The sequence below is a fragment of the Cygnus olor genome, chromosome 3 (assembly GCF_009769625.2).
Source record: "Cygnus olor isolate bCygOlo1 chromosome 3, bCygOlo1.pri.v2, whole genome shotgun sequence".
NCBI lineage: Eukaryota > Metazoa > Chordata > Aves > Anseriformes > Anatidae > Cygnus > Cygnus olor.
In genome coordinates this window covers 26,202,729-26,227,902 of record NC_049171.1, presented here as the reverse complement: position 1 = coordinate 26,227,902, position 25,174 = coordinate 26,202,729, and the positions used below count along the sequence as shown (strand labels likewise).

Below are 25,174 nucleotides of genomic sequence, written 5' to 3'. Positions count from 1 at the left end.
CATTGGACCCTGGCTGGTTGCAGGCATCCAAGGCTCAGACCTTCCAGTCTTTCCAGTCATCCCTTAGATTATTGCTTGTTCACCAGTTTTTCTGCCTGAGCTTTATCACTGAAGCATATTTTCCAGCCTTTTTTCCTCACACAGTTGAAATCAATGTCACCTAATAAATAGCTGGTGAAGAGTGATACTTGAGATATTTGAAACCTCAAATATAGATATTGGAGGAAGGCCCGCGGTATAATTTCTGTGCATTTTCTACGGACTTTCTTGCTGTTTTTTTCCCTTAAATTTCTCTCCACTTTGCATTTGTTCTCCAAGGACACAAAATAAAAACAAACACTGTATTTCCATTTTCATTCAGCTGTTTGGACATAATTACAACTCTTTGGTAATGTAATACCAATAGCTGTATCAGGACCTGAAAGAAAATCACAAGACAGTGCAATTGTTTTCTTGTTAATTTTAATTTTGATTTGATTTTATTTTTTTTCAAAGCTTGTACTGGTAGATTATCTCCTTTGCTTTTTCCCACATGCTCCACTTGCAAGATACAAAGGCAGCAAAGACTCGTTGAAGGTCCTCTTGGCAGGAGGCAAAACTCCTGTAGGAGGAAGCAGGGAGAGATCTGCTGGTAACTCCTTTATCTCTTTTTCTTAGCCTGGGAGTGTGTTGGAAAGAAGCAAGGAAGTGACATAATTAACTTTGATAATCTCTCCGGTTGGTAGATGGACCCTGGGGGAAAATGACTGTATAGCGTTTGTTGGAATAGTCTCATTCTGAGGCCAAGAGGAGAGAAATAAAGGAGCTGTGAGCAACGCTTCTAGCCGAGCCTTCACCATACCCACTGCAATTCAAGCATACCAAAAAGATGTTGAGAAATATATTTAGAACTGCTTCAGTTTGTGTTTTTTTTTTTTTTTTTTTCAGGTAAAAAAGTTACACACTTCCATTTATCTCATTTGTGTGTGTGGGGGGCGTTAATACTGCAGGACGTTCAATGGCACAAGTGGTTAAATGGCACAAGTGGTGTTGTGACCTGCTTAATTTTGGGCATGTCACTGAGCATCTCACTGCCAGCGCAGTTTTCCTGTCACAACTCGGCAGCGCGCACGTACAGAGCTGCTGCCGTTTGCCACGGAGCAATACCCGCTCCAACTGAACCTAAACCAAACGTGAAGCCCCTCTGTGAGACAGGAGGGAGCCCGTTCGTGCTACCGGCCGGAGGGCAACGGAGCCGGGGCGGGGGGCGAGGGCTGTGGCTGTGGCCGTGGCCGTGCCTGTGGCCCCAGCAGGTGGCAGCAGGGAGCGGGCGCCTCCCGCCCCATCCCGACCGGAAGTCGCCGGGTGCGGGCAGTGCACGCAGCGCAAGCAGCGGCGGGGTGCCGGAAGTCGCCCCCTGAGGCGGTGCCATACCCCGGTGCGCCGTGCGACAGCGTGGGGATATTGGGCGGCGCGGGCGCCATCTTAGCTGCGCCCTGTGCGCTGCAGGTCGGGGCAGATAGCGCGGGTCCCGCAGCACTGCGCTCTTCGGAAGCTTCAGCTGCAAACGTTTTCTGGTCCTGTAAACCTTTTCTGGTCACAGATGAGAGGGACAAAAGTCTCCATTAAAAAATATAGAGCATCTGAAGTCACCAAAAGACAGTTAGTAATGACCTATAAAATGCATGCGATCTTCCAGTCAACAGTATAAAATTTATTTAAAATATTTAACAAAGAAAGACTACTACAGGCAACAGTCTCTTTTACAAGGGTGTCCTGGCAAGAGGGGCAGCGTAACAGTCAATTATTACAAACAAAATCCAGGTTTCTTAATTAAAATACAAAATACTGGCTCTGCTGCGTAGCCTGTAATAAGTTATGTCTTGAGAAGACTGTAATTATGCTGGCGCCTGCTAGTGCCGCCATAGTTAAGTCTGTCACCATTTCCATTATAAACCCCATTTTTAAGCAATTTATAACTTAGCCATAAAAATAATTTTAGATTGAAACTTGGCAAAGAAGTTCTTAGACCAAAAAGTTTTGCTTTTGTTTTTTACTTATTTATTTTTTATTTAATATAAATAATCTGTTTGGTCATCTTTTTGCTTTTTTAGGAGAGCAGTAAACGAGCCAGAAGTTTTACGGTTTTGAAGCTTTCAGACCATCCTGTAGTATAAACATATTTTCGTTTTTTTTCGTCAGCATCAAGAGTATCCTTCATTGCTTGGAAGCAGAGGATTTTAGTTCTTCAAAGATCCATAAATACAGGAAAACAAACTTCAGTATTCTTTACAAAAATAGTGAAAACCAATTAACATTGAATTACAATGAAGAAATGAGAACAAACATAAATGAGTTAACCCTGGGCCTCAGAAGAAATCGTTGGACAATGTTTCGGCCATGAGACTGACCTCAGTGTTCCAGCTCCCAGCAGAGACCTGCAGCACCTTCTTATGCCAGAGGAAGACATGGTTGGAGCCAGAGGCAACAGCGTCTCATGGGTCTTGGGTGGACAAGACCAAGGCTGAAACTTTCTTAGCAGCCTATTGTATATGCTTTTTCTAGAAGTGCTCACAGGATGATGAGGAAAATAGCTGTCAGGAAGTCAGAGAAAATTCTCATTAACTTGTCCCGGTACACATTTTATCACCAAAGATAAAAAAAAGAAAAAAAAGAAAAAATGAGCAGGCAATATATTGGACATCTCTGAAAAATGACGATGAGATGGTACACCTGTGTACTTGTGTACTTGGGCTATGCTGAAGTAAGCTATACCTGTTGAGCATTATTGATATAACAACTGAGTAAACTGCAGAAGTTCCCCGTTTATCATCCTAATCTGAGCTATAAATGAACAAAAAACAGTTTATTTTTATGATCCAGGGCTGATTTTCTAGAGAGGCAGATACATTTTTGATGAGTAGCACTGAACAACAAATAGTAAAAAACCATGAAAATATCATTGTGAAACTACTCCCCAAAGGAAAAGACTGTTCGCAGTCCCAGTCTGCATCTGTAGCTGTCTTATAATTTACATGGCTTAACTAGAATTCCTCCAGGAAATACCATTTGTTCCAAATTAAAGGTCTGAATGCTAAGAGGCACTAAAGGTAGCGAAGCTAAGGAAGCAGAAATGAAGGACCACTTGTATATCTCTTCCCTGTTTAGATTACCTTGCAGATTTGGATGCAAAGGTTGTGATGTAAATTATGCTTTTCTTGCCTAACCCTGTCTCACGAGATACATGCATTATTCTATTTAACATCATGCAAATCCTGTTTTCAAACCTCCAGGTCCGTGAAGGAAAGGTTAGCAGCTAAAGAGATGTTTCAACTCCAATATACAGATTTTAGTGTAAAGTAGGTAAATACTTTGTAAAGTATTTCAGTTTTTCTCAACCACTCTAACAAATCACTAAGGAAAACAAGTGAGTTTTCTATGCCAGCAGCACGGACGATCTTTTCACTTTATTCCTTTGCTTTGCCAGCTTACCACACGCTGGCTTGAACAGACTGTTTATAGTAGTAAATTTTGGCAACAATTATCCATTGTGGGTTTTAAAAAATCCATCAGCTGTGGCAAATTGTAATCATTTTGAAAGATAAAGGCATTATGTGCTAGAAGGGAGTACGGTCTAATGAGAGAAATTCAGGAAGGCAGTATTTTATTTTAAAAACTTGTGTCATGGCTGTTGCCCCCACGCTGCTTCTGCACGTTGTCTATTTGAATAGACCCAACCCTGGAGAGTTCAAATTTTTCCCTGATGTGTTCACACGCTTGACTGTCACAGTTGAGCTTGGTTGCTAACTTGTTTCGGGTTCTTGTGGTTCAGTACAAACACAAAGGATACAAATAATGTCCTTTCTGACTGAGCTGGTATGAAAGTACTGCTGGCAGAACACCCGTTTTCTAATGTTACTGGACTGTTCACAAAATCTCAGGTATTGTATTGCTGGTTCCTGGTTAACTCTGATGTTGTCAGTTTTCCTGAAAATGCTGTTTGTGTGAAGACATTTTGTAGTTGGGCTGTTGCCAATTCCTTAGCTGGGTCTGGGCTATCTCCCTGATGGATCGCCACTTCTGAAGAGGTCCACATGGAAAGACCAGCCAGCATACACCACAGGCTTTAGGGTGCATGTAGTCTTGCAGTGGTCCCATGCATATCTTTTTCTTTCGCAATCCTCTTCGAACAGCAAGAGATGACTGCTCTCTCAAGGACTGCATGATTCATGGTAGTGTTCACTTAATTGAAAGTACTGGAGCAGCAGCTCCTCTTGTACTGCCTGAGAGGCCAGATGATCTCTTACAAAAGGGGAAGCATATTGCTAAACAAAGGAAGTCATTTTAAAAGAAGAAAATAACATCTGTCTACAGATATGTGGGGAGGGAGGGAAGAAATGTAAAGGGCAGGGAAGGAGTAAGACAATGGAGATGATGGAGGAAAAAGGTTTACAGTTTAAAAGCTGTAAAGAAAGGCCATGTGACATCAGAAGCAGCACGTCCAAAAGTAAGGAGACATAACGGGAGGAAATACAGGAAAGAGAGGGGTAGCATGTGCAAAACAAGGCACAGAAAAAAAGGTATAAAAACAAAACTGCAGTTACAAAAAGATTGCGAGACTGCTGCATCATACAGTTGCCAGCAGAGGTGCTAAAGCCACAGCTATAGAGCTTAGTGGCAAAATGCTCGAGGGAAGAAATAAATCCTAAATTTAGATAGGTAGAGTGTTTCAAGAAATGAACAATAGTGCATTGCAGCTACTTGAGGGAACTCAGTCTGGGAATGAATTTTTATACTTCTTTGTAGCTGAAAACAAAAAGGCAGCCAGCAAGAGGCAGAAGAGGTTCCCCAAAAAAGCACTGGGGACAGCATGGGAACAACAAAAAATGACAATGGAAATACTTTAGGTGGAGAACAATGAGACTAGCAAGTACCAGTGTGCAGGTGGGGCACAATAAAACCCGTCTGCAAGCTAAGCCAAGAATAATCTACTTTAAAAGTGCTATGCTTTGCTACTTATAAATGTTGCTCTTGTCCAAGTGTTTTGTATTTGCCTCAGTGCAGTTCCTTTCCCCCCCCCCCCCCCCCCTTTTTTTTTTTTCTTTAACTAATTAGAGGCTTATTGTAAACCAGAAGGGATTTCTGGGAGCTCTTTGGGTTTGTAAATTATGCAAATGACAACACTCTGATGTTGGATCGTATTATTAGTTGTATATTTTGTGGTTCATGTATTCCAAAGAGTATGTGTGAAACAAGTTCTTTTTTTTTTTTTTTTTCCCAGTCCTCGAACACAGTAAGTCTTCAAGCAGATTACAAAATGATTTTTCTACTTTTTTTTTTTTTTTTTTTTAACTTTAAAGAAGAGTATGTTGTTAACGCTACAGGGTATTCTGTGAGGATAGCTTTACAACATTGTGTGTGTACTATGAATAGAACAAACTTCCCAGATGATTATACTTTAAAGCTGGAGGTCTTTCTGTAAATTTTAAACAGTGTTCTATTAAATGCCATCTATAAAATGCTTGATGACTTACCTCTTGGGATGATTTGTGATTTTGCCTGAGCTTTTGAAATCCTGAATGAAAAACTCTTTTGCTACAGGAAGCTGATTGGTGACTGGATAAATTGCTCCATAATCTGAGTATTGAACACTTGTACATAGCAAGCTTTATTTTGCGATGCATTCTGCCTGCAGCATAAAACAGAAGCCCTGTCTTTATATAACGCTTAACAGTCCTCAGGAATACATGTAAAGATTTCAGATGTTGGGTAAAACCCTGGTGATTACCCTGAAATTGCCCTGGGGTTGAAGAGCACAGCACAGCTATCTTTCCATCCCGATATGAAGTTTAATAAAGTAATCACATTGAACAAATTTTCTGTTCCAGAAGCAGTAGTGGTTTTGCACATGAAATGATTCCTGTCTATCAATTAGCAAACACGGCAAGATCATCCCAAGTAAAAGGCTTTTATATAGATAAGCTACATTTACAAGCATCGTAATCAATTTATGTTCTAACTGCCAATTTCTGCAGCTAATTCTGCCAATTTTCACACTTTGTCAATTATAAGTGGAATTCCCTTTGCATTAGGAGATGTATCTTTCATTGACAGAAAAATATCTTCATTTTTCTGTGGTACGCTTGCAGGGTAAGAATACAGCTTCCATAGAACATTCTACTCAATAAATTAAAAATGAAAAAGTGAAAGACGTCATACATGTTTTGTGGATTGGACATTTGGAGCACACAAACATCTGCATATTTATGTTCAAAGTCTCACAGGTACAGCTCATGCAGTCCATACCATTGTAAATCCAGCTCAGATGCAGGTAGTATAACAGGTATGCCTGACTAGGATGTCTGTGTAATGTTTCTGTCCCTGGAAGAGTACAGAAGACTTTTTTGCTTTTTTGTTGGGGAGTCTGTAATTTGAACCCCTGATAATTTTCCTGCTTTCATGAAACTTTTTCATAAACGTCTTGCTCCATGTACCTTTTTTCAGAAATAACCTTCCAGAGAGACAGCAATGACAGATTTACACATTTTTAACAGAGGGTCATCTGTTTATGCACAGTACGAATGCCAAATTTAGCTGGTCTTTAAGGGGGAAAGAGCCAGCAGAATCACTCAACTTGCAAGTGTAGGCTTCAGATTTAGGCTGCAAATATCTTGGAGAGGGTCAGCCTTTTATTCTGTTCTGCATGTGCCAGGCAGTTACAGAGACCTGCTGTTGTGTTGAATCACTCACAGTTGATGTGACAGCGAGGATCCAGTGGGATGCTGTCTGCTGATTTTATTTTTGAGTGGTAGGCACTGCCCATACAAACAACTGCACCCTTAATGACTGCAGTAGCCTGCTGGATAATTCCTCCCTCCAAAAGGTCTGTCCCAAATGTGAGCTCATTTGTGCAGTCATTCTGCTTTTCCCCTATATTTTCTTACTTTTGTAAGGGCTGGATGAGCACTGGTCAGTTAATTTCTTATGATGCTTCCAGGTTGAGCATCTGGGGAAAAAAAGGAAGTCAATCCATGTGTGTGTTTTGTATTCCAGAATTTCAGTCTTAGATGCCGGAATCTCTGGGGCATCTTATTCAAATCCCTAGGTTTGATTCTGGGTCAATACTTTATACTGACCTCAACTATTATTTAGATTTGAATGCATCTGAAAATGGCATGAACATGGTATTTTTTTAAGTTTTAATATTACGCAAACAACTTGGAATAATTTTTTGTTGTAAAACTTGAAACCTAGATCTAAGGTGACTTTGAAACTGAACCCCAACCTAAACTGAATCCAGATATCTGTGCCAATCTGTTTTTATGTATTATCAAATAAAATATCTTGACATGCTGAAATTGTATGTGGTGTTTTTCTTTAGAAGTAAATTGATTCATATTGGAAATATGAAATAGGACCTATCAGCTATTACAAAGTCCTTTCATTTCTCTAGCAAAGGCTTTCAGTTTTAGACCTGGCTATATCTCCCATACATGAGATATCCACGTTAACAATGATTGTTTATGGAACGCAGGTTTATTACAAAAAGACATTGTGTTTATACTAATAAAAATAGTTTTATCTTTACGTTCTAGGCAAGGATGTTTGGTGTAGGGGAGGTTGCCGTAAAATAAATCCTTTGTATTTAGTTTGCATCTTTGGTTGTGGCTCCATCTGAAAATAGCAGGAGCTGTTTTCATCAAACATAAGATTACTAGGTTATATGTTTTCCTACTCAGTTTCTGTCTAGAAATATGTTTACAACATAACAGCATCCTCAAACTTGAGGGCATTTTTGGCTTTTTAAATAGGAAAAGGTTAACTAAATGTGGAACACCAGACACTCTAGTGGGATAATATAGGAAGTTTCTATTGCTGGATGTACTGATGGGCTGAGGACTTAAATCCTCTGAGCAATCAATCCACTGGCTTTTATGAATGTTTAGGGAAAAAAAGGAAATACATTGCTGGAAAAGAGAAATAAACCTTGTTGCAAAATACATGATGGGCTGATTCAAAAAAGACATATGTATGGTAAAGTCCCATGTATCATTACAGCTGTCTGAGCAGAACAAGTGAAAGCAAAACAAAACCAGAAATAACATTTTTCTTGTAACAAATGGGTTTTGAGGAAAACCCTTAATGAGGACAGAAAGCATATTTTGATTTTGACTGTTTTTCTACTAAGAATAATAGGACTTTTGCTAAATAGCTTAATTAATTTCAGTGTTAATTCAGCAGGTCTAGTATGAGATAAATCCTTCCTTGGTAGAAGCATTGTCTATTATGTGTGCTGATTTATGGGAGAGAATCAGCTATATGTTAACGATAGCTGCACTGGACTGCAAATGTAGACCAGGACTCACAATATATGAGAAAAGCTCATTTGTACTTAATATACTAGATAAATTGTTCCTGGCTTCTTAGGGTGTGACTGTACTTGCTGTCACACTCCCAAGTTTACTCAAGAACTGTGTGATTTGCTGAGTAGGTGCGAGTCATGTAAGGGAAAACCCGACAGGATGCATTTTATATACCTGTTTTTTTCCTCAGTGTCGTGTATTTTATTAACTTTTTTTGTCCTCCTCCCACCCCCTCACCCCCTTCAAAGGAAAATTTCCCCGAGACTTGAGGCAAATTGTAGGAGTGAGAAAATATGACCACAAACAATCTGAGCAGTATGAAATTTAACACTGTGATTTTGTTTTAGTGAGAGGAAAATACAAGTTGCTGGCTGTCATAAAATCCTAAGCTAAATCTTAACTGCATGTGTAGCAGTTTTTAAATCTGTTTAATATTTCTTTTTTCTTTCAGTAAAGCTGTTTCTTTCTCCAGTTAATAACAGGTTGTGGGATTAAATCTCAGCTTTTGATATTTACTGGGAAATGCAGTCTAACAGTTTATGAGTCAAAATTTACTTTGAATAAATTATCATTGCAAATTACAGTTTATGAAAGTTGTGACTATAACCCTTAATTACACCGTTGGCTATGCACAACTTGAAATCTCACTTGCTGAATAAATTTGTTTTCATTCGGAGTGCATTCCCGACATTTTTAGAGAAGAGTGAATCAAGCCTAACCGACAAAATTTCCTACAGAGTTTATTAAAAAGGTCACCTTTGTTTGCTAAACCTACCTAAAATATAAACATTTCTGGAATTAATAGGATGCTATTTTGGTCTGTTATAAGGGTTTCATATTCAAGGTTACGAAACTATATACTCATAAGTAGGCTCGCAGGAGCTTCCACGTTACGCCATGCCTTCAGCTATCTACATATCCTAAAACTGCTAAAGTTAAAATTGTTTGCTGGGATATTCTGCAAGCTGCAAGGAAAAGAAGCAGTCGATAGGCAAATTAGGTATATTACTGTAAGCTGGGGGGGAATGTTAGGGGGGGGGTTAAAGCTTTGTCTGGCAACAGAAGGGTTAAGGACTTTTTTGCTATACCCGTTTCAAATTACAATGAGAAGCCTCTTCTTTCCCAGCAGGGTTGTGCTTACATTAGTCTTTAGATCTCTCTTGAAGAGAGCTGTTATATTTGTGCCTGCTAGAGTTGGAAATAACAGTTGAGAAGCTGAAAAGGGTTGAATGGATTTACAGAAGGTTTTTTTTTCAAGTAAATTCATGGCAACACATTAATTTGATTAGTACATGCTTTAGAATTACTTTACACTCAAGCGCTTCAAAAGATGTTAAAGTTATCACCAGGCTGCTGGACAAATATGTGTTACACCACCAAGGTACAGATCAAGACAAATCTGTGACTCAGGATTTTATCTTGGGAAGAGCGCAAGGTGTACGAAGAACTCAGAATAAGAAGGGAAGATAACTCTGGGAACTACAATGTGTCAGAAGAACAGCTCTTGCTAATACAGCTCCCCACCCAAGACCTGGTTATCTAAGGTTTATATAGGAATGCCTAGGTCAGCTGACAAAATACTGGTCTTCTGCTCCATAAATGCAGAAAAAACGATAACAACAGTGGAAAATTGGAAGTCTGAATTTCAGCTTTCTTAGAAATAACTGCAACCTGACACATTCCATAATATTTAAACAGGGTGGGGGGAGAGAAAGCACCAAAGATGTTACGTTTAGAGATGACATTGACATGAAGAATAGGTAAATTTTGTTTTTCAGCCTCTGGGAAAGCAGACCTCATAGGAACTCAAAACAAGTAGGAGAAAAGATTTTTTTTTTCCTTGTTCTTTTTCTTTTCAAAGATGAACCTAACTGCGTTCAAAGCTTTCGTGGGCTTGCTCTGGAATTGCTGGGTTCTGGTGGGTCACGCACAGGGAGTTTTAGGAGACAATCATGTCCATTCGAGTTTTATTTACAGGAGGCTGCGGAACCATGAGAGAAGGGAGATTCAGAGAGAGATTCTCTCTATCCTGGGTCTACCTCACAGACCCAGACCATTTTCACCAGGAAAGCAGGCTTCATCTGCACCCCTCTTCATGCTGGACCTGTATAATGCCATGACAAATGAAGAGGATACTGAGGAGCTGGAGTATTCACTAAAGGGATCCATGGCAGGGGAGAGCAGAGGGATACGGAAAGGATACCCTGCCTCTCCAAATGGATATTCGCGGAGAATACAATTATCTCGCATGACCCCCCTGACCACACAGAATCCTCCCTTAGCCAGCCTGCACGACACCAACTTTCTGAATGATGCTGACATGGTCATGAGCTTTGTCAATTTAGGTAGGTCAAAATTTTTTATTTGTTGTTTCTGCTCTGTTTGACTAACTGTTAGCCTGATCTTGGAGGGCTCAGAGGGGCAAATCTCTCAGCCGGAGCGTAACCTGTTCTAAAAGAGCAGGATTGGGCCCTGGCTGCTGTGCCACTAGCAAAAGAAAAGTAGTACTGATGGTAAAGTAGCTACGTTGTAGGTGGCCATGGAAAAAGATTTTTCTCACTGTTTATATAAAGTCAGTTTCTATAACTCCCCTCTGCTGGCTTCTGTTTTCTTTCTTTCATTGATGTAATGAAAATTCTAGCCTTAGGCCAACTAACTCCTTTTTTTTTTTTTAAATCTCAAAAAATCAAACACTTATGCCTATTGCTCGGTTATTTCCCTCACTGTTTTGTTTAAAGCTCAGACATGAACAAACATCAGTTGTTAATATTTTAAAGCCCAGAATGTTATGAAGAGGGAAAAGTTAATCCATTTATAGGAAAAAAAAAGAAAAAAAAAGCTTTCTTAGGTTATTTAGGGCTTTTTTTTCTGTTTGTAAGAGTCAGATTTTTATTATCTTTTCAGCTGGATGGCTGGATTTTAAATAATCTGTTGCTGTTTCTTTGTTATTTCTATTTAATAATCACAGACTGTGTTTTATTACACTGCCATGGTGCTCAGAGTCTGCAATGGTTCTCATTTTTTGTCATTAATAAATTAAATAACAAATAGAGTATTAAACACCAGAAACATGCAAGCAAGGAATGCTTTTGAAAATTATATCAAATCAGACACAAAACCTGATAAAACTAAATTATATTGGCTTCTGAGTATAATAAACATGCTTACCAGTTATGTTGTGGTTAAAAAAGCAGTTACAGATTTCTTTAATAGAAGGCAACTTAAATCTCATTAAGAAAACTGCAAATAATTCATGAAATGTATTTACTATTTTTATAAGTATTTTAAATGCTTCAGGACTCATAAAGCTATCTAAAAACCTCTTGTTTGATCTGGATAGCAGGAGATTTAATTGAAAACTTGAAGTTACTCAGTAAGCTCGTACAAAATCTGATAAAACCTTGCTTTCCAGGATAATACATTCTGTAGAAACTTTTTAAACAATGGCACATGTTCTGAAATACCTTCAGATTATCACACACACTCTATATCTTTTATGTCTACCAGGTCTTTAATCCCAGCAAAAGGATTAAAAATGTTTCCAAACACTAAATTCCTCAACAACTCGAATCTCTAGGAAAATGATACCCTAGAGGTAGTTGGCATAAAAATAAAATTACTTTTCATTAATTATTTGGCAGATTAGGTGGTGTTTAATTCTGAGATCTTTTTTCCTTAAGAGCAACATTTGTCCAAACTCTAAATTCATATACTTGTTGCTCTTACTCCGAAATAGCAGATTAGAAGAAAATGAAATCCCTGTTTTTGGAAAATATGTTCCTCATCCTTAAGAAAGAGTTACTTCTTATCTGCGTATTTCTTTTAAGTTATCATTGAACAACTTGATTCACTCAGAATAGCTGGAGTCCATAGAATTTGAATTGGCAATGTTGTAAAGAAAAATGATAAACGCTCTGATCTCTTAAGCATTAGACAAGGCCCTGATCCTGCAAAAATTTCCTCATGTGTCCTTAGAAATACCCTCTGTAAATATGTCGCAGACCATTTCATCAATGGCACTGATGGCTATTTACATGGGAACTAGCCTTTGATTTCAAGAAACATCTTTGACTGCAGGAGGACTTCTTGCACTGCATGAGTATAAGTCTCTGAAGGGTCAGTGTCAGATATGTGCAGGCCTGAATCCGCTGCGTTTTCCAAGACAAAACTCCTGTCTGTAGGACTACAAGTTTCCACTGCTTTACCTTGACTGGGAAGTTTCTAATATTTTGTCTCATTTTGTTTGGAAGGCAGTGTTGCCTTAAGAAAGTCATTTGGAGAAGTTAAAGTCTATCTTTCATCTTATGTTTCTAAGCTGTGAAAACTGGGGGTGAGATGTGTTATTTTTCTAGTGGCTATGATTAATAGACTCATTTAACTTAAAAAAAAAAAAAAAAGTAAATACCAGTTTTTGTTTGGCCTCTGTAAAATTAAAATATGCCTCAGCTTTTAGTGAGGCTGAACTCTAATTCACTACAAATTCCCTTCCATACACATTGGTTATTGTGGTTTATCACATATTCCACCATGTAGCTTGCATAAGAAATATTGATGACTGACATAGATTACCTTCAACATTTTTATTAAACAATCCTATGTTTCGGTATAATTAACATAATAACAAAATAAATCATGGAAACAGGTAACCATTTTATATGATTTATGCCATATAGGATTGTGACAGATGAGGGCATGCTCTTTTAATGTAGAATGGGGAAAATATGCAGTGATAAGCGAATGCTAACACTGTACCTTAAAATCAATAAATGCTGGTGCAGCTCAGTAATAACTCAACTGGTTTTAGATTTGAAGCCTCAGTCAACTTGCATCAAATTAATCTGCTCTGGAAATAGTATTCACCATGTTCATACTTGCACACCATTAATTACATAAAGTGTAATTATAAAGCTTTATTAATCATCTTGATATTTTAAATTGAAACTTTTGTATATAATTGCAGCCAGGTATAATAATTTAAGACAAATATATTTAAACAAGAAATATGTAGCTGAGATTTTTGATAAGAATTATGAAGCATTAGATTGAAAAGACTGAGTAAGATTAAAAATAAAATTTAAAAATATTTTTATATTAAAGATTAAAAATAGGAACTTATATGCAAATTTTGATAAAAATCAACCTGTCGGAGCTGCAAATACCTCACTTTCCAAAGCAAATTTAAAAAATAATCATCAAGGGAACTGCAATTATAAGTCTGTCAAGCAACCAGGGAGAAAAACAAGACTGCATTTACTTCTCCTGAAGTTGAAATTGTAAACACCTGCTCTTTATACTGGAATTTATAGCAGAATTTCCATCTCTTTCTTTCTTGAAAGATACAACAAGACAGAGACTATGCCTTCTCCTGTATTTTGTATAAGACTGTGTGCATTGGCAGCTCTCCATAAATATTGATGATTGTAGCAGAAGAGTTAACTGGGGTTGGTCCAGCAGTCAAAGAATAAATCCTCCACTAAATACACTGGGGTTTTCAAAGATCTGATTATATCACCTACAAGTTCAGGACTTTGTTTTCCTCACTGGGTGTTTTTTATCCTGTTCTTATATTTTATTATATTGTTGCAAATCCCTGACTGTTTAGAGTTCTGGCATCTTCTTTTTGGCTGATCTCCCAAAATGACATATATAGGATACCCTGTTCCTCAGAGAACAGACAAATAACGCTCGTGTAGCTCTACTCACTTTTCTGCTCACTCAAAATTTAGTTGGGGAAGGACTTCTTTAAGATAAATGTTAGCGTTCCCACTCCTCACCTCTCACCAAAAGACAGGGATTGTATGAAAAACATACACATGCCTGATACTTGAAGAAACAGCAGCACTTTTTAAAAAACTACATTCAAGCATTTCAAGGACTGAATTTTCCATTAGCATCATAGTGATCATTAAATCCACTGGACTTAAGTGTTCCTTCTCATTCAATTCAAATGTTCTGTAGTTTCATTTGTTTACAACACATCTGTAAATTTTTCTCAAAACAGATTGCTGCGTTTGCTAAGCAACTCAACTTCTTTCTGCATATTTTCCTGTGAATTGATCTGTACTCTATATGATAGGGGATAAATATATAAAAGTTTTGTGTTTTTCTGTCAAGCTTTTTGTTCTTAGCATCTAAAATTAATTTCAGAGACTCAAATGGGAAGATCACTATAAAATGTGTGCCTTTGACCTACCCATGCTAATTTAGATAACAATGCCAATATTATGGAGATTTTTAAAGTAATTAATGCACCATTGAACGACACCTTATCTTCTTCACACTCAGTGTGATCCCGCAATCTTAATTAAAATAATTAATAATTTAAAATCACACCCGCTGTGATCAGTTCTTAAATCAGACAGGGAAATCCAAGGGAATGTTGCCTGTTAGAGGCACAGAAAGCTGTTCATATTTCTTCAGTTTCTCTACCCCAAGGTCATACGCTGCCTTGAAGATTATGTTCTTCTTTAAAACACTGAGCAAATACATAAATTCACAAGATTTACAACCCATTGTGTTCAGCCGAGAATGCTAACATGGTAGAGCACAACTTTTATAGAAGTGCTTTAAGAAACCTACAGTATATCAATCCACACTGAATACCTGTACAAACATATTTGCATTGCATCTGAGAAAGAAAGGATTGCTAACTGCAATCAGATCTGGAGCGTATATAGTAGCTAGTTTCCTAAATTAAACGAATTCAGTTTCTACAAGCTTCCCCTCACAGCTAACATATCACCAGTGAGGGATATGGAGTGCTAAGCCATAAAATGTCAGGAATTGTGGAAGGGGAGTTGGGTTTGAAGTATACATGCAAAAAGGCCTCAGGATCATTAACTTCTCCCCTCAAAGCTTAAGAGTGAGTTCTCTCTCTCTCTTTCTTTTTCTCTTTCTTTCTTTCTTTCTTTCTTTCTTTCTTTCTTTCTTTCTTTCTTTCTTTCTTTCTTTCTTTTTCTTATTCTTTTTCTTTCTTTTTCTTTTCCACTCAATTTCATATGTTGCTGTCTTACTTTTAACCTTACATGAATTTCCTTGGCTATGGTACAGTTTTAGTCTTTAAAATGCAGACTTCTAATGAAAATATTGACACAGCCTTAAGTGAAGTGACAGAAATAGTACTATTATCTTGCTGTGGACAGAGAGATGCTATTACAGAGATAAAATAAAACTTGTTAAATAAAAAATAGACCCCATGTCTTTATTTGTGGAGTTGGATTAATACCAAGAAAAAATGACAGAGTGTTTTTGAAGCTTTTTTAAAGGCAACCCAAAATCAGTAAGGTGGTATTTTTCACTCTTTTATTTAAAATTTAAGGGAAATTACATCAAGCGGTTCTGATTTAACCTTCATCTGAAGACCTCACTGGTATCTTGAAATCCTGATTTTTTTTCTCCCTTGATAAAATTTTAGTCACCCAATCAGTGAGATGAAATAATTTGTTGTCACATTGGTACCCAATCAGGCATTAGAAATAACTTTTAATATGGAAGCATTCTCTATACTCAAATTAAATATTAAGATAACTTTTTACAGAACATGTTTTTATTTATTTATTTATTTATTTATTTATTTATTTATAGAACAAAAGGGCTTTACTCACAGGCTTTACTCACTTTATTCCCTAAAAATCCTCACCCAATTCTTACAACTCATTAGGCAGATTTAACCAATATTTGTGTGATGACACACGTTGTTAGGAATTGTTTTTGATTTCAAGCAAGAAATATTCTTCTCCATATTCCTTTTTGGAATTATACTACATTTGTTGTTTTCTATTGAAATATTTTATATTTTCTTTGAAATCTCTCATGTTACATGAACTTTATAAACTATATAGTTCTACCTCAAAATAGGTTTGTGTGCTATCCGTGAATATCATCTACCAAAATAATGTTTTTATAACTGTCAATTATTTTTTTTGCCAAAGTTAACACTTTAAATCCAAGTAAATTATTCTATCTACCCAGCCAAAAAAATGTCAAGCTCTCCATTAACTGGGGCATAAAACTGTCTGACTTTCCTTGCCGACAGATTTGAAAGAAATTGCAGATAACTGAAGAGAAACTGATTTAGCAGATGGTTAGACGTGCATGGTGAAAAGCTATATATATGCATGCATATATATAAATATATATTGTTAATAATATTTTTCCCATTGGGAAGAATGGCTGACCCAGTTCCGCTGCTTCTTTAGAAAGCGCTGCTTTCCAGACTAAACACAGACTTTGGGTGGGGTTGTGGGGATTGTATGTATTGTACAGTACATATTTTCCCAGGAAAACACAATCTTGGAGTGACTCTGGCTAGCCATGAAAGAGAGAGAGGGCGGCTTGCAGAGACGCCTCTGTGTGGAGGATGTTAGGGGAGGAATTGGCCTGCCATGGACTGGATGGAAATCCTCTTGGTTCTCCTCCTAAACCCCAGTTTATATGCTTAGATAACGGGACAACTTTGGCATATATGTGGTCTCCAACACTTACTGCTTCTGTTATTATTTTCTCTGGATGTTAAATTATGCGAAGAATTTCGCCATGGCTACCTGCCTGCTTACTGCCTGAGTTATGGGGGTAATTACGAGATGGGCAGTTCCTTTCTCTTCTCTTTTTAGCCATGGCAGTTCCTTTCAGCTTGCTTTCACAGGCCCACAGGCTAATAGAGTTTTGCAGAAAATTGATTGATTATAGTCTGATCATGCTAGGTGTCGTCTGGTGTTTCCACATAGCTGAGAATGAACAGTTTATGAAGTGCCAATTGCAGCCTCCAGCTAAAGAAAGGCTCCCCAGGGTTTCAGGAGAGCTCTGGCTGCTACCAGACTTCATAATTATTTCCCACACTTTTCCCCATCCTCTCCTGCTTGTCCTTTCCCTTGTCTCTAGCCCCCTCCGTCTGGGCAGGGTCACTGAACTTTAATTTTATGTCACTGGCATTTGGCTGGAGAAGGGATTAAAGGAAGAGAAGCGTTGAGACCGCGCAACGGCACGGGAGGTGGAGGAATGAGAAGAAAATGGCAGGGCACAGCACAGGCTGCAGAGGGAGGAGAGGCCTCTTCTCAGCAGGCAGCAGCCAGTGGGCCTGGGAAAGGTTCGGGGCGGACACGGGGTAGGCTGGGGGACACTGGTGTTACTGGGGAGCCCCACATGGGGCATGGTATTGCAGCACTGAGGGCAATGCCCAGGCCAATAATGCTAGAGAATTTGGGGGGACAGAAGAGGGGAGTAATGGTAGGCAGAAGAAGGTGCAAACAGACAGAGAGATACACACAGAGGAGAAAATGAGATAGAACATGATAAGTATGGATAACGAGTAAATGAAAGAGAAAATGAGTCGGGGTTTGGGTCTCTTTTTCCAGCAAGCCTTGCAGGTGAAGGGAGCACTTTTCTTCACAATCTCTCGTGGCAGAGCAACTACCCCAACCTCCCCAGGCAAAAATTTTCATTCCTGCAAAATAAAATGTAGCCCTCCCCACCTCCAGCCTTTGTGCAGGGAGTACACAGACGGGCTACTAAGGTTGGCAGCCATAAATAACGTCGAAGCTAGCTTTTAAAAACCGCAGGTTAAAGGATGAGGGCTGCCATGACGCACACAGAGAGGTTGAGATCAGAGGAGCAGCTAAAAGGGGTCGGGAGAAACAATGAATCCCCTTGTTCTGAGTCATATTTATGAGTGCTCCATTGCACCTAAAGTTCATATTTTATTGGCTAGGCCATGGGGTTTCCCCATTTGCTCATCTCTTAAAATAACACCCCTGGTTAAAATTTCCTATAAAACACAGAAGTGCTACAGCAGGCAGAACTTGTCAACCCTGACAACTACATTATTTAAGTTTGTGGGTGGGGTACACCTAGCAGGAGCTGCTTTGTGTTTGGGACTGGATTATGAACTTGTTTCAATATAAAAAAATGACTGTAAACTAAGCAGAAAAGGAGAGGTTTTACAGTGTGGCTCCCCACTCTGAAACTTCCCACGATTCTTCAGAGGTGCTCTAAAAGGTGAATCTAAACTTTTAGTTTCCAACTCTTTTTTGAGCAACTGTTCGAGTGCAATAGATTGAGATCGGCCACTATTATATAATTATATAATTCAATGGCCTGTGTGGTACCTTGCCAGACTGCAGCTTTACTTTGTTCCCATTGTAATGCAGGGCAAATTGAGACAACAGTTATTAATGAGTCAGAGCCTAGAAAGTTAATCAGGGCAGCTAGTGATGGCGAATGATATATACCCATAGCTGACAACTGGTAGCTCTACAGAAGCAAAATTTCACCTAAATCTGTTTTTGGAGAAGAATCAGGAGGAGGCAGAAACTCGAACAGCTGAAATTTCTATTAGGTTTGTTTTCTACCAGCTTAGCAATATTATCCATTCAGACCCCACGAGAACCTGGTTTGTAAAATCCCTCTTGTAGTCTGTACCTATTGAATTAAATTATTGTTGTTCTAATTCTCATAAATTTGACTATAAATTTGACTATAGTTAAATTTATGAAACTTTATTCATTTTCTCTTGAAAAGCTGTGGCCATGATCCAGTACAGTGATAAATTAATAATAATTTGTCTAGGTATAACCATTTAAAATATCCAATGTTTTAAAAATGGAGAGGGAAGTATAGATGGAATATTCACTTACCTCAAAGTAAGTTCAAAAAAAGTGTTGTGTTGGACTTTTACAATATGGATAGCATCAGTTTTGGAGGTAGAGATTTTAAGTTCAGTCCAGGCAAACCTGGGCTGCAGGAGATGAAAGAGCAGGGCTGCTAAATGGTTTGTGAGTCTGATTTTGGAGCAGAAGGTGGGTGGCACCCGATGGCACTGGTGTCTGGAGCCACGGGATTCTGATGGTATGCTTTGCAAAAAAAGTTAGCAGAGAAATCAAAAGCGTGGGTGTGGATAAAACCATATAATATTGATGTGAAAGTGTATGATTTAAAGAGGACTAAGTGGTAGTGTGGATAATAAAGACCGTGGAGCATGAGCAACCCTAATGTACAACACCATGACAGCTGTAGTCTTTGTGGTGATTTATGATGGGACAGCAGGGACATTGCTTTGGGAAGGTCCTTCCGTAAGGATCTTAGGGCTTCTATAAGCCCTGGACAAGAAGACTTTTTACTGTTCTTAAAAGAGACGGTTTTGCAAAATAATGAAAAAGAAAAACAAATACTAGAAATAGAGCACCAAATCTGACATTTCAGACCTGGTGTAAAGAACAGTGAGCGTGTGATTAGTTTTGCTCTTGTTCCCATAGCGTAGGCTGGTGCCTCTCCGAGGCATGTGTGCATGCATATCAGTGTGTGTGCATGAGTTTGTGTATGTAATATAGCATGTAAATCTCTTCAGTTTTAGTCACTGGGATTTTTTCCCCTTTAAATCATAATATTCTTTCCCATCAATACTATGTGGTTTTAGCAGCCCTGACCTTTCAAGCTGCCTGTTTGGGCCAGTGTTTATCAGATGACCGTTTGACCTCCTTGTTAATTGTACTTAATTACATCCTGTCGTAACATTTTGAAATAAGGAGGAGAGTTTATGGATCTGCTCCAAAGAGCTGAAGACTAAAACAGCAGAAGAATTCAGTGGTATGAGGTGCTGAGTAATCTCCTAGTTAGGTCAGTAAGTGTTGTGCTTTGTCCAATTGATTGCAAAATTCGATCATTAAACTGCTCCATTTTGATCCTCAGTACTTCTCAGAATAAAGTTCCTCAATTTTCGTTGTTCTGAGAAGGGCTTCTCCTCTCTGATTCTCAGCTTGGAGCTTTCTCTAAAGAGATCAGGGAAGGAGTGAGAAGCCTATCAACAGCACTGCAAGGGCTGAAGTTCACATATGATGAGGTAAAAGAGATGAGCCTCTGTCACCACAAGCAATCTCCCTGTGGTTTTCCAAAACTTCAGAATTCCTTATGCTTCCCTAGAATTGCTAGTTCCCATGAGCTTATTGAGAGTTGTATAATATTTGGTATGAGATTTTCTGTGAGTTGATGATTTATGGGAACATCTAAGGGTTCATTAAAAAGCAGCAATTATCTCCTGTTGTTGCAGAAAAATAAAAATAAAAACAAATCAACACCCAGAAACAGATGCAGTTCTAGAAAATGGGTATTCTAAAGACTCAGAAAGCATCTTCAAACACTTCATATTTTGTAATGCTTGTCATATAGTTGATGTCTTTTGAAACACTTGGGATTTACCATATTGCTTGTCTTCTCAGTAAAAATGAGATATATATATGTTCTTTCTATTGTTGTTGTTTCATAGCTCACTTTTCACAAACAGATTATATTAAATTCATTTCCTAAAATGAATGAAGACAAAAAAGAGTGGAAGTTATAAAATAAAAAGACAGGTGGTGTCTATGTTGTATATAAGCATACATACACATACATATCCTTAGCTGATTTAATATTTCATCTCTATTAATGTTAGTAGAACAGTGCTGATGAATACCAAGTACAAATTTAGACCCAAGACTTTAAAAAACACAAGGCAAAGGAATATACCTTCATTCTTATTTTATTAAAACACTGATAATTAGACTTACTGGAGAATGAAGTGTCACAAAGAATTGTCTGTGAACTACACATAATTATGGATTTATTGTAAAAGGTCTATCATTCAGCATGTGTCACATTCTAGATAAAAAAAGAACAAGCTACTTGGTGCTGTGCTGTGAAGCTGTAGGCTGATACAGTACTGCCCGTGACTCTCACACCATGAAGTGAACAGAATTATTGTGAAAGCTCAAAATCTGTACCAAGACTTCTGGGGAGCAAAGGCTAAACCTGCAGTACAGCTATACACAATTGCATTTACACAGATGAATGTTTTTATATGTTGATTTAAATTACAAGCTTATATGATTAAAAACAAAACACAGACTTTGCTGAATATCATAGTAAGGTAACCAAAAGATCATAATGTTTAAATTCTCTTTGGTGTTATGCTGTAGTAGGTGTAACTGAAATCATACTATTAAATATGATGAATTTCAAGAATGCTTGATATTTTTTTTCAGAATTTTGGGAGGTACATGCATTGTAACACAATATAATATTCTTTATTAAAGTCATTTAATAGTATGCATTTTTTCAGAATAAAGTTCTTTGATTCCTTGGCATGCTGCTTTATTAATATCATTTTATAGTTCTTGAGATGAGTTTCTATTTTAACCACGTGACTCTTCAAAAAGTTGTACTTTTTATCACTTCTTAAGACATGAAATTATTAATCATGTTTAGTGAGGCTGTATATCATAAGGAGACCACATTTTACAAGGATATATATATATGTATATATAAAGTACAGTCTAAATAATGTTTTATAATATATATATACATATATATTATTGCCATATATATATAACAATGGAATATCCAGAGAGAGTTTATGCTAAGGAGTGAATACCAAGTGTTTTAAGTTCATGCCGCAGTTCACTGGGTCAGAATGGAGGGACCAATGACATTAGGATTAACAATATTTTTCCCCCATTTTGGTTTCCCAGCTGCTGTGTTTCACTTTGTCTATATTTACTTGTATTCATTAGAAAGGCAAAAATACTAGCAAATGTGTATGTACGGAAGAGACCTAATGTTCATCAGGGGACTTGAGTGAAACAGGCACACAAATGAGCTGAAAGCTAGGCTCAATGGGGACAGCTCCTGAATAAGTTATGAGAAAAAATCCAGACTGGCTCATCTTGTATTTACATTGCCATTTGCTGCCATACAGGAATGAAGCTTCTTTTATTAACATTATATCACCTTGGTCTGTGAGATTTACTGGGTACTCCATTAAAATTTGCTGGTCCAGCTTGTCTTCAGGCGGGGAATGCGGTCTCATCAAAATGGGAATGAAAACAAAACTGAAAAGAAGATGCCGTGATACTTCCAGTTTTGGAGATAGGCAACAGACAGTTCTGAATTACTTTATAAAAAAACTAGGCCTATCATCAAAGATTAGGGCAGTAGTCACAGTAGAACTCTGCGATCACCCAGGGTACTGCTTTTGTAAGTAGTTTGTCAGGAACCAAGTAGATATACCATAAAACATTATGTCTATATATAGATCAGAAATGCAGCCCCAGGTGGAATAATGGTGAGAATGCAAGAAGTGTTCAAGTATGTCCATCTGGACGTGGGCCTGGGCAGCCTGCCCTGGGTGTCGCTACTTGAACAGGGAGGTGGACCAGGTCACCTCCACAGGTCCCTGCCAACCTTAGCCTTTCTGGGAGTCTGTCATCACAAAGAAGGCTCTTAGTCTTGTCTTCTACATTGACACTAATTGTTCCTGCTTTATGATGATGATGATGATGATGATTATTATTATTATTATTATTATTATTATTTTATTATTATTAATTATTGTTATATTGTTCTTGCTATTTTATTGTAATTTTTGGAAGTGGGGTTATAATCTTACATGGACAATTGCTGAATTAACACTTCTATATGTTCAAAGTGTTGTGCTATTTCTCTCTTCCTTGGAAATTATCTTGCAGTTGGTTGGTTGGTTGGTTTTAAGTAATTTTGACACTCCTGTATCTTTCTTTCTGCATCTGTCCAAAATAACCTACTGTGAGGGATCACCACATGTTCTTATGTTACGTATAGCAAATCTGAGTTTTGTTTTTTTTTTTTTTTTTTCCCATGGCACAAATATTTTCTGCAAAGACTTTTTTTTTTTTTTCCTCTGGCAGTGTAGGCATAATGCTGGATGGCCAGCCCAGAGATCTTTTAGTTGTTCACTAACAGCCAGAGAGTTTCTGTGCTGAAAGAGGGTTGAAATAATCATTAACTTTGGTAAGATTTAATTTAAGCTTCTTTCAGGGAAAATAAAAAAATAAATAAATAAAAGCAGGTGTTTTTTCCTTCCCAGTGGGGGCATTTACTCATTATGGGGAATTATTTGTAGGTGAAATAATCTCTCCTTGCGATGAATTAATCATAATTTGATTAGACCACCAGAGCTGTAGAGGAGAGGGTGCAGCCTGAATCAGTGTAACGAGCTGTGATAATCACAGCTAGCTCCCAAATTGGCAGTTAAAACCTGTCCTATGAAATTGCCAGACCTCACCATTTTTGCCCACTCTCCTGGCTCTTCATCTTCTTCCCTTTCTCCTTCCCCTTCCTCTGTGTGTATCCTATATAAAATACAGCATATAAAAATAAGTTTAAAATTATTATGTGTAACAGACATTCCTTGACTCTGAGTGAGATGATTGTGAGGTTTTCCTTCCTTGACATTATTACAGCTGGACAGATTTTTACTGAATGTTTGGTCAGTGTTAATGGGAATGGGTAGTATTAAAATACTCAGATGTGAGTACAGGCTAAGCAGAAAACTGTGTGTGTCCGGTCATACCCAGTTTGACATGCAGAAACGACTTCCATGGGTGCTCTTATGACAAATTCCACTGTGGGGAATGGCTGGAGCTTATTAGACAACCTCTATGAACGGTAAATGGTGGAGTAGCTTGGCACCGTTGGGTTGGAAGTGAGTAGAGGGTTAACGTGAACAGGAACTAAGAAGATGTGGGAAGATAGAATGTGCTTTAGTGTTTAGCTTTTACTCCCCTGCCAGTTGCCCTATGATGATATATGCCCTTACACCCTTCTCAGAAGTTATGTTCCATCTGTATACTTTTACAGTGTCAAAACAGTTATAACTTACACCTATTTTCTGACCATTGTATCCCAGAGGTATAACTTTTGTTCCTATTCACTTGCAGCTGAGCCCAAGACGGATTTTTTTTTTTTTGATGTCATTTGTTAACCTTGAGGTTGTGTTGATCTGACATCCTGACTTTCTCACACAGTCAGAAACCTGGGAATAATTGTTAGTTTTCTTTGCGACAATTTGTGATTAGAGAAAAACAAAATCACATACGAGATAAAATAGAAGTCTATTGACAGAAGGTATCAAAATATACTGGTTTTGCCAAAGCCCATGAGAAATAGACATCATTGAAAATACAGAAATAATTAACAACTTCAGTCATGGTAGAGTAAGGATTAGTTAATTTATCTATGCATTAGCTCAGAACTGTGTAATGCAGTGATCTTTTCTCTATCTGTTCCTTTTTTTTTTTTTTTTTTTTTTTTTAAGTAAGGATCTGTTTTTCACTGATGAAACTGAACACAACCAAAAATCTAGTGGACATGCATTTTTAGCATAGGTATTTATGATCAGAATGCCTTTGCAGTACAGCGTGACTTAAAACAATGATGAACCACAGGCTTCTACTTGTTCCATTCAAAACAGCAGACTGCACATGATCCTTTCTTCATCGCCTCCCCCAAATATTTGGTTGTGATGTTTCCCACTCTTGGCACACATCACTATTGACTGCCCAAAATTGGACCCAGTAAGACCTCTTATGTTATTCCTAGAGGCTGCCATCATCTGGACTTTCATCCACTAAATTTATGGAAGATTCAACTGAGATACATTCTACCACTATTAGTGGAATTAAAAAGGGCATATATGCAGCGTATCGTTTGTTGTTTGTGCTGCAGCTGAATGTCTGAAGTGAAAGTTTTGCATTCAAGAGGTTGAAGGAATGCAGCACATTATACTGTAGAAACTAAGAGAAAAAAAAATAGATTGTGAAGACTGGCTTTATCAACTACCCTTTAAATTCGATCTGTGATAATACGCAGACATAGGCTCTCACAGTATTGTTCACTTCCAAAACTGTGTTACAGCAGGAATGACCCAATCTCATATTCAAGTTATTTATTCCTACTGTTGCATTGGCCAGGATCAGACCAGCATAAGAAAAGCAGGGTGCTGCTTTTCCACTTATTCTGTATCAACAACTGCAAGCTTTCCAGCA

At 37.9% G+C, this 25,174-nt stretch overlaps 1 protein-coding gene and 1 long non-coding RNA gene across 3 annotated transcripts in view; both read left to right on the top strand.

The window, feature by feature from the left end:
• The first annotated feature begins 992 nt into the window (after nucleotides 1–992).
• Nucleotides 993–5,044, top strand: LOC121068277. The gene is made up of 4 exons (XR_005818772.1): nucleotides 993–1,641; nucleotides 2,094–3,173; nucleotides 3,273–3,338; nucleotides 4,786–5,044. It is a non-coding gene; the product is annotated as an uncharacterized LOC121068277 (long non-coding RNA).
• A 4,437-nt stretch (nucleotides 5,045–9,481) lies between these two features.
• Nucleotides 9,482–25,174, top strand: part of BMP5 (bone morphogenetic protein 5) — a 55,175-nt gene continuing 39,482 nt past the window's right edge. The window contains exons 1-2 of one of the 2 annotated variants that reach the window (XM_040553308.1): nucleotides 9,508–9,723; nucleotides 10,320–10,687. In XM_040553308.1, coding sequence (XP_040409242.1) covers nucleotides 10,438–10,687 — 250 coding nt within the window. In that variant the 5' untranslated portion in view covers nucleotides 9,508–9,723; nucleotides 10,320–10,437. Of the gene's footprint in view, nucleotides 10,688–25,174 lie in introns of both variants that reach the window. The other variant, XM_040553307.1, reaches the window with a different exon arrangement.